Genomic DNA, 18,506 nt, shown 5'->3' on the forward strand with positions numbered 1-18,506 from the left:
TACCTTATGCTTTACAAGCTTGGCTACATACCACCTACAAGTACTAAAGCCAAGGGTGAACGCGAGTGCGTTATTTGCAAGCACACAGAACGATGAAACAGGAAAACTAATTACTAATTACTACGAAGATAAATTTACTCAAATAAAGAGCAACATTAAACAAACTTGGAGCACAATTTCACAAATATTGGGATCAAAGAAATCTTTAAATAACAAACCGACTCTCCTGTCTAATAACGATGGTCAGCTTTCAGCCTCTGATTCTGCTATTGAGTTTAATAGGTTCTTCTCTTCCATTGGTTTATCCCTTGCAAATGATATTCCATCTTCCAGTACTGACATTAAGGACTATCTTACAGGTAACTATCCACAGTCTCTGTACCTAAAGCCTATTAACTCCACTGACGTCAATGAGATAATCCTTTCCCTTAAAACCAAGTCTGGTGCCCTTGAGGAGATACCAACTTTAATTTACAAAAAAGCCTCCAGATCTTTAGCCCCTGCTATTGCTTTGCTCTTCAACAAGTCACTTGAACTCCAAACCTTTCCAGATATTCTAAAAAAAGCGAGAGTAACGCCTGTCCACAAATGTGGTGACCCCACAGATGTTAACAACTACAGACCTATATCAATCCTGCCAAACTTGTCAAAATTTTTTGAAAAACTTATATACAAGCAGCTTTACTCATATCTAGCCAAACTCAATATACTTAGCCCTTGCCAATATGGCTTCAGACCCAAAAAAAGCACTAACGATGCACTTATTAGTATGCTTAACTCGATTCATACAGCTCTTGATAAAAAGGAGTTCCCTGTTGGGTTATTTGTGGACCTGCGTAAAGCTTTTGATACTGTCAACCACCATAACCTTCTTCTTAAATTACATCATTATGGAGTCAGAGGACACTCCCTACAATACCTCGAGTCCTACCTTACTGACAGGCTCCAATATGTTTCTGTGAATAATACAATTTCTCCCACCCTACCCATCAACATTGGTGTTCCTCAGGGCAGCATACTTGGCCCTCTCCTCTTTCTCATCTACATTAATGACCTTCCAAATGCCTCCCAACACCTCAAACCAATTCTATTTGCTGACGACACAACCTTCATTTACTCCAGTCCTGACCCTCTTGCTCTAAATGCCACAGTAAATACTGAGCTAAATAAAGTCCATCTTTGGCTAACTGCCAACAAACTCACCCTTAACATTGACAAAACCTTCTATATTCTGTTTGGCAATAAATCCTCTAGTCTTATAAATCTCAAAATAAACAATACCCAAATTTGTAACAAATTAGATGGCAAATTCCTTGGCATTCTCATTGACCACAAGCTGAATTTCCAGGGACACATTCTAAATATATCTAAAAAAGTTTCAAAAACTGTGGGCATTCTTTCTAAGATCAGATATTATGTACCACGCCCTGCCCTGGTGACTCTCTATTACTCCCTTATCTATCCTTATCTCAACTATGGTATTTGTGCTTGGGGTTCTACTACCCAAAATCACTTACGTCCTCTAATTACCCAACACAAAGCCGCTATTAGAACAATATCCAACTCTGGCCCCAGACATCACTCGGTACCCCTACTCAAATCTCTTAATATGTTAGATATTAAGTCACTGCACATTCTCTCATGTGTATTATACATATATAAAACGCTAAACTATAATGCCAATCCTGATCTTAAAAGCTTCATAGTAGGTTGTAACAGAACCCATGAGCACCACACCAGAAATAAATACAGTTTTGATATTCCTAGAGTACGTCTTAATCAAACTAGAAATGCTCTGCAAATCAAGGGGCCCAGAATGTGGAATGACCTTCCCAACCATGTTAAAGACTGTACCTCTCTCAACCAGTTTAAGATAAAAACTAAACACTACCTAATAAATTCCCTGTAATCTACCTCACTCCTCTATTGTCAACCCATGTCTGTTATTTTCTTTTTTTTTTTTTTTTAATCAACACTGTTTGTCAACCTATTGTATTTGTGCTGCTTTTTCAGTCATGTTTCCCCCTTTTTTTTTATCTTTATTTGTATTTGTTCTCAACATCTTTTATTCTTTATGCTCAATTAGTATTAAGTTCTAGATATTAATGTTTTCTTGCCCGAAACGCATTGCGTAATAGTGGCTTTAGGCATTGTATGTACTAGCTCTATCTATATATCAATCCATTACTGTAACATCACTTGTATGTATATACCTTACCTGAATAAACATCTGAATCTGAATCTGAATCTGAATCTGAAACGAAAATGTATCTGTAGCTGGTGCAAGGAGAGCAAAGTCGCACTGTGTACCATGGACTACTTCGTTGACTATTACGCACCTCCAAAGTACTGAGTGTGTAATACAGTGTGTTACTGTGTAAATAGTATGTGAAACTGTACATATTGTAATTTTAGTGAATTTTTACCACACAATATTGTGACAATAAACATTTATTGTGGACACCTTACTGACACATGTATCACAGTTCCATGGAAAATTATGAACATTCTACTGTATACATATTGTAAAGGTCACAAATATGCATCATATACGTTAAAAGAAGCAAATAAAACCGCATTGGAAATACATAGAAAAAATATTTGAAAATATATTTGTGGCAACACGCGGTGCTTGAATGGCCTGCGCGACCGTGTCTGGGAGCTTCACACACGGGCGACCAGGCCCTGATGACGTCACAGCGCACCTTGTCCACGCCCTCACAGCCAAAGTGGAATTTGATAATTATTTTTACATAGACATGTTCAGGGAAGGAAATTTATCATTTTACAAAGAAAAATTATATTTTGAGGAACATTTGATGTCATGCACACTGGGGGAATTTCACAATAAACACAGTGCATCACACTGGTTACATGGGGGACACTCGTTTTGTATGACGTCCGTTTCACATGACGAACATGGAACGGATTAAATTCGTTACTCGAGGTACCACTGTATTTCACAAAACTTGACATACATCTCATTCACTTCCTTGCCTAGCAACAAGTCTGTCCAATTATACTCACTTAAATTTTTTCTAAGGTTGCCATAATGTCCTCTCCTAAAGTCAGGTTTTTCAATTGCATTGACCATCATATTTTCTTCCAGATTATAACGCATTGCATACTTTATTCCCAAAAAGACATGGTCACTTTTACATACTGTGCTGTATGTTGAGTACTATAAAACAGGTTATGAAACTTTTGTACACTAAAATTACTGCAACCTTAATCATAACACATTAACACTATGTACTTAAATTTAACAATTGTTCTAACTGTACACTCCACACAGGATGTTCTTAGATGTTTGCATCAGGTTTGCTGGCGCTCGCTGCTGCTGTGTTTGCCTCAGCTGCTTCTGAGCTGGTGCTGGCTGCTGTTGTACAGGTGCTAGCTAATGTTGTAATCGTGCTGGGTATAGCTTTGCTCGTGCTGGGTACAGCTGTGCTCGTGCTGGATACAGCTGTGCTCGTGCTGGGTACGGCTGTGCTCGTGCTGGGTACAGCTGTGCTCGTGCTGGATACAGCTGTGCTCGTGCTGGGTACGGCTGTGCTCGTGCTGGGTACTGCTGTGCTCGTGCTGGGTACGGCTGTGCTCGTGCTGGGTACAGCTATGCTTGTGTTGGGTACGGCTGTGCTTGTGTTGGGTACGGCTGTGCTTGTACTGGGTATAGCTATGCTCGAGCTGGGTACAGCTATGCTCGTGATGGGTACAGCTGTGCTTGTACTAGGTATGGCTGTGCTTGTGCTGGGTACAGCTATGCTCGTGATGGGTACAGCTGTGCTGGTGCTAGGTACAGCTGTGCTGGTGCTGGGTACGGCTGTGCTGGTGCTGGGTACGGCTGTGCTGGTGCTGGGTACAGCTATGCTCGTGCTGAGTACAGGGGTACAGCTGTGCTCGTAATAGGTATGGCTGTGCTCATGCTGGGTATGGCTGTGCTGGTTGATTTTCTGCCTCTAGTTCTTGCAAAATATTGATTCATTTTCAGCACTAATAAGGCACTATTAGCAAGCCACTGAGACATCTTGTTGTATAACAATACAGCTGTAGTACAAAAATGGTAAATTCCACAATTATTCTTCCACCGGGGGACAAACACATCCCTCGCAGACCAAGCTAATGGCACTGGGTGCCTACTGAATGAACGCAGACTAGGTCTATACACCCTACAGTAGGCTGGTGTTCAAGCCAGATCCAGTAACATAAATTTCTCTCAAATATTGTATTTACATCAAATTATATGCTTTTGGGTTACATATTTAGTTTAGTGATTATTACAATAATAAGCGCTAAAAAAAATACTTATTTCAGAACTGATTTTTTAATTTTATTATTTCGAAGCCATGAGTCACTGAAATGTGGCGACGAAATCGAACAAAATACGCATGGTGGTGTGCACACGGATTAGACCCGTCCACTCGCGCTAGAGTTGTTATGCCAATAACATGAATAATTTCTCAAATAGCAGATATCTATTACAGCACAGATATCACTGTAATAGCAGATATCAGATACAGTACATTTTTTTGTTTTATTTAGTTTAGTTTAATTAGGATAATAAAGAGCTATTAGAGCACCAGTTTTAGAAATGATTTATTAATCTGAAACTTTCAAAGTCATGGGGCACTGAACTATGACGACACAGATGAAAGCGAGTGAAACTTCACTGTAAAGTGAGGTTTACAGTACAGTATTCCCTTATCTGTCCACCCTCACTCATATTGTTTCATCACAGAAAATGTATATATGAAGATTTCAACATATTAGCTAGCTATTCACGCTTCAGCCTTTAAAGTAAGTACTGTAATCTACAAAGATACGTGCGCCACAAATCAGTGAATGAAAATCATGGAAACACAGACGTTCACTTGTGTGGACCACTCTGGCTGGTGTTTGGTTAATATGCTTCACTTGTTGTGTGGACCATTCTGGCTGGTGTTTGGTTAATATGCTTCACTTGTTGTGTGGACCATTCTGGCTGGTGTTTGGTTCATATGGTTCCCTTGTTGTGTGGTCCACTTGTGTGATCCAACTTGTAATATGAAGGAATTATTAATTATAACCTGTGATAGAATGGGAAAGTTTTACACCAGTCTGTAAACTATCCCAACATCGTAAGCTTGTGGACCACTTGTCCACGTGTGTGATCAACTTGTCATAAGAAGGAATTATTAATTGTTATCTGAGATAGAATAGAAAAGTTTTCCACCAATCAGTGAACTCTGACCCAACATCTTAAGCAAATCCGCACATCCCGCCGCTTCAGCGAACCAGAGTAAACCAAACCGGGTGAATAAATCCAGCCTGTGAAGTGTGCGACTTAGCCAGAGATACGGCAAATTCAGGTACATTGAATTGAGGTTGTACTGTACTTGTCTTCTTTGTGCATCGGACAGTTGTTTGCATCTTTATTCCTGAGTACCAGTAAATAGGAGGTGTTATCATTATTATCAGTATCAGTTGCCGCCCATCAAGAACGCATTTACTTTTAGAAAATTCGTCAAAAACCTATTTCTTGACATATTCGGATGAAATTTTCACGACGCTGATGCCAAATAATGGGAGATTTGTTTAAAAATTTTCACTATACTGAATTGAAATTGAAATTGAAATTGAAATAAGTTTATTGAGGTAAAATACACACAAAGGGATGAGGTAGCTCAAGCTATTCTCACCCCGTTCAGTACAACGTGTTAATATATACATATACACACATCACAAATAAACATATTACCAAACATTCTGAGAGGTAAAAATATACATTTCCTCCCTCACAAGGAGTATGGTATCAGACGTACACACAAATACTTTTATGACCTAGGTATACTGTATAGACAATTTGCAAGACACATGCAGATAATTCAACAAAATATTACAATCTTGGTGCAAAATTCTTATATCTCTCAAGAATATCATCAACCTTTCCGTTGTGACACATCCAGGCTATTTGTTCAGGAACAGTCCTTATCTCAGTGTTTCTATATACACTAATCAACGGACAATCAAGAATATAATGGGCAAGGGTGTGAGACCTTAACATACCACATAGTTTACACTTCGTGTCCTTACCATGAACATCTATCCCATATTCCCAGTAATATTTGTACCCAAGCCTGAGCCGCATGTACACAGAGTCACTCCAAGCATTTCTCCTTTTACCATAAGTGAAATGGGTGTTTTGACTCACATACATGTAGTGTTGCATGGTTTGACTACTCTCATACATTATCTCTCTCCTCTCCACTCCCGCCTGTGCCTGAATATTTCTGATTTTGCTTCTTATTTGTCTCATTGTGAATTCACATTCAATGTCAACTTGTGGTTTTGATGTGGCACGTTTGGCCAAGTCATCCGCCACCTCGTTGAGCACTATTCCAACATGAGATGGAATCCACATGAATTTCACACTATAACCTTTCAGCTGTATCTCAGTTATTCTTCTCTTACAGTCCTCCACTATAGACATGAAGACTGGGTTTCTACTGTTTAAGGACTCCAGTGCTCCTCGGCTATCGACAAATACAAAAACATTTTTGTCGTCATGACGTACTTCCTCCAAACACGCCAGAATGGCCTGCAGTTCAGCTTGTGTGGATGATATATAATTACTAAGCCGGAGTTCAATTATCCTGTCCACAGTCCCAAACTCCGTATAATCCCTTATTAGGACACCACACCCTGCCCTGCCATCCTCCGCCACCGACCCGTCGCAATATACATGTAAACTGTTGCCTTTTGGTAACCGAGATATCATGCTTCCATACAAACACCGTAATTGTCCCGGTTCATGATGAATCTTTTTCACCTTGAGGGGTACAATTTCGACGTCTATTTTCTGTACTTTCCAGGGAGCAGACATATTACACTTTCGAGAGGGTTTACAGCAGTCAAGTACGTCGTATTCCCTGAGGTCATGAGCTAATCCTCTCGTATAGCGAGTCTCCCTCAGTTTCCTGGAAGTGTGTACGTCACTCAAGCAGGTCTGAACGCTCTCAAACAGCTTATCCCCTCCTTTTCTCCGCATGAAACGAATAGATACTCTAGTGTTAATGTCACGGACTCTATCACACACACTCTGTAAATTTAATTCCATTCTCATTATTTCAATCATTGCATTTCTTTGACATCCAAGAATAATCCTCATAGCCTCGTTCTGTATCAGCTCTATTTTTTGAATTCTGCCTTGGCCTGTGTAAGACAATACGGGTGCTGCGTAGTCTATCAGGGATCGAACAGTGCTTATGTATAACATCCGCAAGATAGGTACCCCAACACCTTTACCAGAAAAAGCCAGTGCTTTTAGAGGATGCAGACGGGCTTTACATAAGGTGCTGATATGATTTATTTCAGCATTTTTACTCTCACATGTGTATCCAACATACATGCCCAGATACTTGTACTTCTGTACACGGCTCAGTTCCACACCATTTAGAGTAAGTGTTATATTTCTTCGTTTCCTATACTCGTATTTGGTTTTATCTGCATTTATAACTAAGCCTAACTTGTGACAGGTTGTACCAAGTATGTTAAGAGCATCTTGAATTTTGTTCCCAGAAGTGCCTTGTATAAGAATGTCATCAGCATATATGATCGTCGTGACCCCTGGGGGATACATCTCTGATGCTAATCTGTTCATTAATACATTGAATAAGGTGGGACTTAATACTCCCCCTTGTGGGGTACCTAACTGAAACCTCCGTTCCTCAGACATGTATCCCTGGTAATACACCTGACCTTTTCTGCCTTGCAGGTAATCCCTTATCCAGTGTAGCAATCTCCCTGTTATTCCCAGATTGGCTAATTCGTATAAGATTACTTCCCCATTGGCTTTATCAAACGCTCCTTGTAGATCAACAAAAACTCTACAATTGTCATCCACATTAGACAAACACTTTAAGAGACAATCCGCAGTACTTTTGCCTTTGATAAAACCAAAGAGATTATTGGACATGTTATCACCTACAAGGTAGAGTAGCCTATTTAACAAAATCCTTTCCATCATTTTACAAAAGCAGGATATTAAGGAGACAGGTCTGTAGCCTCCGTTTGACTTAGGGATAGGAATGATGACAGCCTCTTTCCATTTTCTTGGTAACTTTCCCTCTCTATAACTCATATTAAACAAATCAAGTAAGGGATTAGGTTTCATACCGGCTAAATAATTAAGTATGTCATACGTTACTCCATCTTTTCCCGGAGCAGTGGAGCTGCCACTTTTTATAGCATCCAGTAGCTCATCGTGGGTTATCTCAGTGCATGCTATAGATCTTGTATTTAAGGCACATAAAGTTACTCCATTTCTAATATTTTCCCATGACTCAATGGTGACTCTCGTGTCTGCAGGTAAGGACTCCATACCAGCAGCACTTGCCCATTTATCTACTAACTCATTAGCAACTTTCCCTGGATCTGAGTGAGCAATGAATTTAGTCTTACAACCCCTGACTTTATTTACTGCTCTCCATATGTCTTTAAGGTTCTTAGTATTACCAATGGCCTGAGCAAAGTCTTGCCAGTATCTGTCCCGCGCCTCCTTCCTCACCTGACTGCATTCCCTAGCCACTTCCAACATTGTATTTTTCTCTTCATCCCTCATTCCATTTTTTAACCATGCTTTATGCGCACCCCGTAGCATTCTCTCCCATCCCTTGACTTGCTGATCATTGGAATATTTAAATTTCTTAGGTCCGTGCGTCTTGCTTCCCCTGCCCCCGTTATTTTCCCTCTGTACTAATTTCTCTATGTTCTCGACCATGTCCTCGTAAAAACTATCAACGCAGAGCGGCGTGTAATGTTGATACCAATCTCCCATATTTTGAATAAAATAATTTTTCATATCTTTCTTAATATTTAGCCTTTTCCTTTGAAAGTGGACTTGTTTTTTCCCCAGTGGTAATTCAACGTTCAAGGCAAAGTGGTCACTAAGTAGTTCCCGAACAACCCGAGCCTCCCCCATAATCCCCTGAGAGTTTAAAACGCAGGCATAGTCAAGCCGTCCTCCCCTGATGTGAGTTGGTTCATTGTTTCCCAATAGACAGGTATCTGGATGATCTTGTAGAAACTGTAACCACTTGACCCCATTAGTATTAATACTACCCACTGTCCCAAGGCTTGTGTGCCGAGCATTAAGGTCCCCAATGACCAGTGAAGGATTAGTATAAATGCAGTCAGGTAAATAGTTAGCGTCGAAGCAGTTCCTGGATACATACAAATTAACTACAATAAATTCCCCTTCCCTTAATGATAATTTAACACAAACACTCTCTATACCTTGCGTTTTTGATGGCGGTTCTACTAACTCTGCTGGTATGGAGTTCTTAACATAAATCGACGTGCCTCTGATGTTATTTGCAGCGAAGAGGTGAAACCCTTTATAGCCATTTAATTTCAATAATCCTTCCTTCCTATCTCCTGTCTCCTGGAGAGCTACAACATCAATATCATTTCCCATCACATAACAATGAACATCTGTAACCCTGTTTCTCAAACCATTAACATTCCATGACAACACTTTCAGTCTAGGGTGATCCATTATTAATCAATTCATTGCCTAAGTCATCCCCAATAAGTTCACTAAATGATAGCAATACCTTGTATAACATCTCCCACCTCCTCCCAAGTTCACCAGTAAAAGCGACATTGCGATTCTCAAGAGATTTTTTCAGCCCTGAGATGTCCATTATTGGCCCAAATGTTTCCTTCATTTTATGTGTAATTATAGGGCTCTTCCTTTCACTACGACTACCATCATTCACACACACTTCACTTTCCTTCATTTCATCACTCAATATTTCATTTTTGTCCTCAACCACTATATCCTGACTATCCTTCACCGTTTTGTGATTTTCCTTGACCTCCTGAACGTTTAGTTTAGCCTCGATGGACTCGATTCTCTGCCCCAGATTTTGGAGGAACTCACCAACTTTTTTAAGTTCAGCCCACACTTCCTTGACCATATTATTATGACCCTCTCTCTGAGCCACAGTAGCTACTTCACTCACCGTTACACTGTCACTGCCGGAGTCCTGAGTGGTGGCGTGGCTGCTTGTTGCTGGAGCCTGCCTAAGTAAAGGTGACTCCTTTACCCACGCATTCGTCCGGTTCACTGGCACTGTTTGGGGCAGACTGTTTTGCTGTGCTCCCGGTGTCTGGGTAAGAGCTCTTGCTTGCTCTGTAACATTCACCGGCCGGAGAACAGCCATACTCGGCCTCTTGCTACACACAGCCGAGCTCGCATTGTGAACACCTCCACAGTTGCAGCATCTGGGAACTATTTTCTCACCCAGATTCAGTCTGTTTCTACACACAGTAGAGAGGTGAGACTTTCCGCAGAAACGACATCGTGGATCATTTTGACATCTCCAGGATTTATGCCCCCATCTGCAGCATTTCAGGCATATTATGGGCTCTTCCACATACTTTGCTACATGCCTGTAGCCAGCCCCGGTGATGAACACTTTTTCGGGTACGTCACCTCTCACTAGAGCCACCACCTGACTCCTAGCTTCACCTTTAATAAGGTGACGCTTGGCCCACACAAATCGTTGGTCGTCGAGTATAAACTCGGGGTCCAGAATCTGAGGGTATTTATAGATAATTACCTTCGTCAGCTTCTCGTTCCCCTCCGGTATTTCCATAAGAATTCCATCGTATCCTTGCTGGGTAAGATACTCCACTGCCTCCATAGAACCTACCGTTAAGTAAGGTCTGTTTACACCTTCCTTCAGCAGGGGCTCGAACTTGCGGTGTTCTCTTCCGAGTTTGACGGTCCACAGCAGCTTCTGATGATAGGCCAGCGTGCATGAGGCAGGGAAGAGAAGCCTCCATCTCCGCTGATCCTCACCTTCCTGACATCGTTCCGTCCGTTTGTCTGCATCAGTCTCGGCGTCGTTCTTCATTCTTTTATCGTTTCCGTTAAGTGTATTACTGTCCACACTACGCCTTGCCTCCTGTTTTCTTCGTTTCTTCTTATTCCTTGTCAGAACTTCTAGATACTCGCCCTCCTCGTCTGACTGGCTGCTTTCAGGGTCCATGTTAATAACGCCGTGAGAAGTAGCCATGTCTTCTGGTGACTGAGTCTCCATCTCAGTACCCAGCATGGGGGGAGGGGGGGGATAAGGTGCGGAGCAGGTATCTTGACCCGACCGCGTCCCAGGTAAGACTGTGTTCACTATACTTGTATTTCATATATGGAGAAATCTCCACCGTCACCGGGCCCCTTTAAGTTTGTTGGCTAGTATTACATTTCTAAGATTAAAGTTGAATTCAGCAACCTCAGTGTTAGGCATTCTGTAACTGCTCCCATAGTCAAGTCAGCCTCGGTACCCTTGACTCTGAAACAGGCAAATATATACTCGCCACAGGTGTCTCTAGTTTGAATTACTTTTAAGGAAGTCAGATTTTGGTGGTAGTACTGTATTACCACCTCTTTGGATTGGCCAACAGTTATGAATTGCCAAGTAGTTTGTTATGTTAAAGAGTTTGTTGTATCCTCTTTCAACCACGTTTCATTAACCCTTAAACCGCTAAGGGCTATTGCCCTGCAACACCACCAGGCACCACAAAAAAAATCCAAATTGTTTTCGTTTTATAAAGGTGTTCATTTATGTTCCCTGATCACTGCAAAAATAATAATAAAATCGTAGGTGACATACAGTGCATCCTCACTCTAAAAAACCCCGCTCTAGCGAATTCCCGGAAGATCCAAACAAATTGAATTCGTTACTAAATGTTCAGTAGAACATATAAAATGTTCAATTAACCCTCAAACCGCTAGGGGCCCAAATGGAATTCACACCCACAGGCTCAACAAAAAAAAAAAAAAAATCCAAAAAATTCTTTCTTCTTATAGAAGTGTCCATTTTTGTTCCCTGATCACGGAAAAAATAACAAAAAATTGTAGGGTGGCATATTTTTGCCGCAATAGGGTAGGGAAGTGTGGCAAAAAAGGGGCGTTGGCAGAGCCTTCGCCAGACGAGGTCTACTCCGCCCGAGCTGTCAGACTGCAGTTGCCACAAATATATTATTACCTAATTATTTCAATGTCTCTTGATTGATTTTTTCTTAGTTTTTTTGCAGTAATATTATTCCATACAGTGAATTGTGGTATATTTATATTATAAAATGTGTGAACCATCGCTGTACTCAAATTATGGTATGCGTATTAGTGATTCAATTATTATGTTCATAAAACAATAAACAAATAGTTTTGCTGTTGTTACACTATATACACAGGTTATATATAAGTATCTGCATGTTTTGTACACCATAACGAACTACTAAGTTGGTCTTGTGAGTCAAAAAGCAACGAGGAGTGACCGCCAAACACCAGCGAGCCACTCACTGCCACTCCCTCCTTCAACACCACCTCACTCACCCTCATTTTACCTCCCACAATACTCTTTCTGTATTTATTCACTATACACAGACGTTATATATACGTATTTACATGTTTTGTTCACCATAACTGTACATCTAAGCTTGTATGGTGAGTAAAGGCCATAAGACGTAGCTACTCACACAGTCAGCTGATCGGCGGCCGTCCTCAAGGCCAGACGCACTAATATTTCTCCAACAACAATATTGTTTGTGGTGTTATTACGCTATATACACACATTATATATATAAGTATCTACCTGTTTTATTCACCATACCTGAACAAATAAGCTGGTATGGTGCCCAAAGACCATCGTGGTCATCAGTAAACAACATGATAAGTCGTGCAGACGACGCTCCTCCCTCACCAAAATGTCGGCTCCCAACCTACACCTCTCGCTGTTATCTCACACTATACACACGTTATATATAAGTATCTACATTTGTGTTCACCATGGCGAACCACTAAGCTGGTATGGTGAGTGCAGTCAATAAATGGTGACCACACACAGTCAGAAAACGACGCCACAACCCTCCCTCCCACAGCATTACTCCTCCCTCCATGGAGCACAGCGCTAAATATCACCACAATCCTACTATTATCAGAATCCTGGTCAATTTTTTCACAGTCAGGGGGCTTCAGTAATACTATCACTGCTAAATAATAGCAGTATCATTTATATTATGGTATTTGTAGGCGATGCTGTGGTCACAAGCTGAACAGCGGTTCTGTGAGCTCGTGCTGCGTGCGCCAGCCTTGGTGGCTTGCTCAATACTGACGCTGTAACACCCAAGAATGTTGGCCTGGATTTTTTTTCTAGGTGGCATCTGGCAACTATCGGTCGTGGCTGTACTATAGCTGCCCCTATCCCAGGCGGGGCGTTTAAATTATAGCGCTAGACACGAAATCATATATAAATGATGTGAGCGGTTTCGGTTTTGTCACTGATATCATTTATATATGATATGCGCGGTTTGAGGGTTAAGCGAGGAATATTAGTCCAAGTTGTCACCGAGACCGAGCGTCAGAGGAGGTCTTCATCAATTATGATTCAAAGTGTAAACAGTTATACAGTGTTTTATTATGCTTACCAATTGTTTCCAGGGAGAAATGGTTGAAGGATGATAAAATTGTGTCAGGAGTCATTGGTGAGAGTTGTTGTCAGGGGGCAAGTGGTATGAATAGTTAGGGTTTATTGTTAGGGGGCAGGTGGTGTAAGTTATTCTCATGGAAGGGAGGTTGTCAGTGGGGGAAGTTGTCAGGGAAGACAGAGTAATAGTGGTGTCAGGGGAGGCAGGTTGTGTCAGTGGTGGAAGTTGTCAGGGAAGATGGAGTAATAGTGGTGTCAGGGGAGGCAGGTTGTGTCAGTGGTGTAAGTTGTCAGGGAAGATGGAGTAATAGTGGTGTCAGGGGAGGCAGGTTGTGTCAGTGGGGAAGTTGTCAGGGAAGATGGAGTAATAGTGGTGTCAGGGGAGGCAGGTTGTGTCAGTGGGGGAAGTTGTCAGGGAAGATGGAGTAATAGTGGTGTCAGGGGAGGCAGGTTGTGTCAGTGGGGGAAGTTGTCAGGGAAGATGGAGTAATAGTGGTGTCAGTGGTGGAAGTTGTCAGGGAAGATGGAGTAATAGTGGTGTCAGGGGAGGCAGGTTGTGTCAGTGGTGGAAGTTGTCAGGGAAGACAGAGTAATAGTGGTGTTAGGGGAGGCTGGTTGTGTCAGTGGTGGAAGTTGTCAGGGAAGCTGGAGTAATAGTGGTGTCAGGGGAGGCAGGTTGTGTCAGTGGTGGAAGTTGTCAGGGAGAGATGGAGTAATAGTGGTGTTAGGGGAGGCTGGTTGTGTCAGTGGGGAAGTTGTCAGGGAAGCTGGAGTAATAGTGGTGTCAGGGGAGGCAGGTTGTGTCAGTGGTGGAAGTTGTCAGGGAAGATGGAGTAATAGTGGTGTCAGGGGAGGCAGGTTGTGTCAGTGGAGAGCTCTGGCCAGAGTTATCATCTAAATGGCAACAAGTGACTGGCGCCTCCGTGCTCCACCTAGATAGTTCACTCACTGTCTGCTTTTCATCAAATTAGCTGAGTAAATGTTACCATTTCAGTTGTTTGTAACACACAGCTCTATCATATTCCATAGTCAAAATGAAGAATTCATAATAAATGGTGATGTTAGTGGTGAGGGTGATGCATTGGGGGGGGGGGGTAAAAAAGCAGCTAGCCTCTACGCAGTCAACATTATCTGAGACGGGTCAAGGTCTGGGTCTGAGGTCTATCCTGAGGCCTTGTCTAAGGTGGAACCTGAGCTGAAGCCTAATCTGAGACCTGGTCTGAGGTCTGGCTCTAGGTCTGGCTTGAGGTCTGGGCTGAGGTCTGGCCTGAGGCCAGCTCTGTGGCCTGCTCTGAGGCCTTGTCTGAGGCCTTGTCTGAGGCCTGGCCTGAGGTCTGGCCTGAGGTCTGGGCTGGTCTGACCCGAGGCCTGGAATGGTCTGGCCGAGGCCTGGCCTGAGGTCTGGCCTCAGGCCTGGTCTGAAGTTTGGCCTGAGGTCTGGCCTGCTTGATGGGGTTCTGGGAGTTCTTCTACTCCTCAAGCACGGCCCGAGGCCAGGCTTGACTTTTGAGAGTTTGGTCCACTAGGCTGTTGCTTGGAGCGGCCTGCAGGCTCACATACCCACCACAGCCCAGTTGGTCCAGCACTCCTTGGAGGAAGCAATCTAGTTTCCTCTTGAAGATGTCCACGGTTGTTCCGGCAATATTTCTTATGCCCGCTGGGAGGACGTTGGACAATCGCAGACCTCTGATGTTTATACAGTGTTCTCTGATTGTGCCTATGGCACCTCTGCTCTTCACTGGTTCTATTCTGCATTTTCTTCCATATCGTTCACTCAGTATGTTCTTATTTTACTGTGTAGATTTGGGACCTGGCACTCCAGTATTTTCCATGTGTATATCATTGGTATCTCTCTCGTCTCGTTTCTAGCGAGTACATTTGGAGAGCTTTGAGACGATCCCAATAATTTAGGTGCTTTATTGCGTCTATGCGTGCCATATATGTTCTCTGTATTCCCTCTATTTCAGCAATCTCCCCTGCTCTGAAGGGGGGAAGCGAGTACTGAGCAATACTCAAGACGGGACAACACAAGTGACTTGATGAGTACAACCATCGTGATGGGATCCCTGGATTTGAAAGTTCACGATATCCATCGTATCATTTTTCTGGCTGCCGCAATATTTGCTTGGTTATGCTCCCTAAACGTTAGGTCGTCGGACATCATTATTCCCAAATCCTTGACATGCTGTTTTCCTACTATGGGCAGATTCAATTATGTTTTGTACCCTGTATTATGTTTCAGATCCTCATTTTTGCCGTACCAGAGTACCTGGAATTTATCACTGTTAAACATCATGTTATTTTCTGCTGCGCAATCCTGAAAAGGCCTGGGCCAGGCCTGAGGCCCGGTCTGGCCCTAAGCCTGGTCTGGCCCAAGGCCTGCCAGTCTGGCCACCACTCCCCACCCCAACTCCTCTACCGCTAACATTCTACAACCACCCCCCCCTCCCACACCGGACTACCAGTGACCGGCCCCTCCCTCCCTCCCCCTACCACCAGCGGCCCGACAACGGCCCCTCCTCTTGTCAGTTTGTTGAGAAAATTATGTGATTTTGCTTGACTGGATTCATTAATGCTCAAATTCGTAGCATTTTTATTCCAAATTGTTTGTAAATGATTGTTCTATCAAATGCCAAAGTGAAAATTAATTCATAATACTGTAAATGAATTGTTTATGAATATTTATATAGACTGATACATTTGGCTTATGGAAATCCTGGCCAATACATCATATTTGCAGCCACCAATAACCATCACATAGTTATGATTTTGATATGGAATTGTTTACCAATGACTGTTCTATCATGTGCCATGTTCAAAATAATAAATACATAATAAATAGATTTTCTGTGAATATTGTTTAGTTGATAGTGGATGTAGGACCTCTGTTATTTTCACATTAAGGGGAGGGACAGCCTGGGGCCGACAGGTAGAACGAATTCCGCGGTGAAATAACCAGCCTCACCTCATATAGTTCTTTCAAGTGAAAACACACTGTACATCATCATGTATATATTTTTGGTTACAGATTTTGTTTAGTAATATTATTAGGATAATAAAAAGTAATAAAAATACTTGTTTCATGACTCCTTTATTGTATTAGATGGAAATTCTCCAGGCTATCTCTGGCTGGCAATCTACTGCCACCTACAGAAGAATCTCTTAGGGAGGGAGGGAGGCAGTGAATGTGGGCAGGACAGAGAAAGTGAGCAGCAGTGAGAGTGACTCCCTCCCTTCATGATTCCCTCCCTTCCTGGTGGTGGTGTACAACGAGTGTTAGGCCGCTGATCCAGCCAAATATCCGCTAGTTCGGCTTCCATGGACATTTTGGCCGGAGAGGGAGATATCTTTATCCGGCCACGATTTTTGCCAAATGAGGGCGTTTTTCTGGATTGGCGGATTCCGGATTAGTGGGTTTCTACAGTATTTTGGTATGGTGGAAACGAGGAGCTTAAACAAAACAGGGTACAGGATGCAAACAGACCTACTCGTTGAAGGAAAGCGACAGGTAAAAGACCTGGGAATTATGATGTCTGACAACCTGACATTTAGTGAACATAACTGAGCAAATATAGTGGCAGCCAGGAAAATGGTAGGATGGTTTATGAGAACGTTCCAGGGACCAGCAATGCTAATACTATTTAAATCACTAATGCTGTCCCATCTTAAGTATTTCTTGGTACTCACTTCCCCTTACAGACCAGGAGAGATCTCTGAATTAGAGGAAATACACAGAATAAATACGGCATACATAGAAATGATAAAACATCTAAATAAATTACTGGGACCGTCTCAAAGCTTTTAAAATGCACTCTTTGGAAAGGAGAAGAGAAAGGTATCAAATACATGGAAGATACTTGAAGGCCAGATCCCAAATTTGCACAGTAGAATAACAACATACTGGAGCGAAAGGTATGGAAGGAAATGCAGAATAGAACCAGTGAAGAGTAGAGGTGCTCTAGACACAATCAGATTGCACTGTCTAAACATTAGGGGTCCACAGCTGTTCAACACCGAATTAGAAATATTGCCAGAACGAAGGTGGATGTATTCAAGAGGCACATGGACAGGTTCTTGCAAGTAGTGCCGGACCAACCAGGCTATAGTGGATATGTGGGCCTGCAGGCTGCTTCAAGCAACAGCCTGTTGGACCAAGTTATCACAAGTCAAGCCAGACCCCAGGTCGGGCTCGGGGAGTAAAAGAACTCCCAAAACTCTCTCCAGGTACTCCAGGTACCATATCAGAGATAAACGTTAATGATACTATTAAGTCTATCAGAAAAGATAAAAACAATCACCATAGCACCGGACTGATGCTCACTAAACTCGCTTATCCCAGTGATAAAAGACAACACCAACATTAATATACTAGTTAATGAAAATATTTTGATTAATACACTCACAATCACTGGTTATTGACATCAACATGATAAACACACACACTGGTAATACAGTAAGAATAAAATTGTCCTTACCATCATTAATGGGCAGAAGTTGTGTTTGCTATCGTCCTGGGTAGCCGAGCAGAGACTGGAAGCAGTATTACCTATTAGGGCAAAATAAAACAAATTTAAGGTTTCTATGACAAAAATTTTCCCACCAAAACATAGTAAATGTTTAGAAAAATTAAATAATTTTGTTTAGGTATTGTGCTTTGAGCAAAAGTAAGGAGGGTGAGCAGGAGTAAGGAGGGTGGGCAGGAATAAGGAGGGTGAGCAGGAGTAAGGAGGGTGGGCAGGAATAAGGAGGATGGGCAGGAATAAGGAGGGTGGCCAGGAGTAAAGAGGGTAGTCAGGAATAAGGACGATGGGCAGGAGTAAGGAGGGTGGGCAGGAATAAGGAGGATGGACAGGAATAAGGAGGGTGGGCAGGAGTAAGGAAGATTGGGCAGGAGTAAGGAAGATTGGGCAGGAGTAAGGAAGATGGGCAGGAGTAAGGAGGGTGGGCAGGAATGGGGAAGGGGGGTTATGGGCGGGTTCTCGACTGCCTCCCCTACCCTCTCTAATAGCCTACATAATGCAAACCATGTGCATTAAC

At 42.4% G+C, this 18,506-nt stretch overlaps 1 protein-coding gene across 1 annotated transcript in view; it reads right to left on the reverse strand.

The window, feature by feature from the left end:
- LOC138371400 (uncharacterized) overlaps window positions 1-18,034 on the reverse strand; it is a 199,620-nt gene extending 181,586 nt beyond the window's left edge. Inside the window, exon 1 of the mRNA XM_069336184.1 lies at window positions 17,945-18,034. Coding sequence (XP_069192285.1) covers window positions 17,945-17,950 — 6 coding nt within the window. The 5' untranslated portion in view covers window positions 17,951-18,034. The remainder of the gene's footprint in view (window positions 1-17,944) is intronic.
- Window positions 18,035-18,506: the final 472 nt, after the last annotated feature.

Source organism: Procambarus clarkii, chromosome 35 (assembly GCF_040958095.1).
Source record: "Procambarus clarkii isolate CNS0578487 chromosome 35, FALCON_Pclarkii_2.0, whole genome shotgun sequence".
In the NCBI taxonomy this organism is placed as follows: Eukaryota; Metazoa; Arthropoda; class Malacostraca; order Decapoda; family Cambaridae; genus Procambarus; species Procambarus clarkii.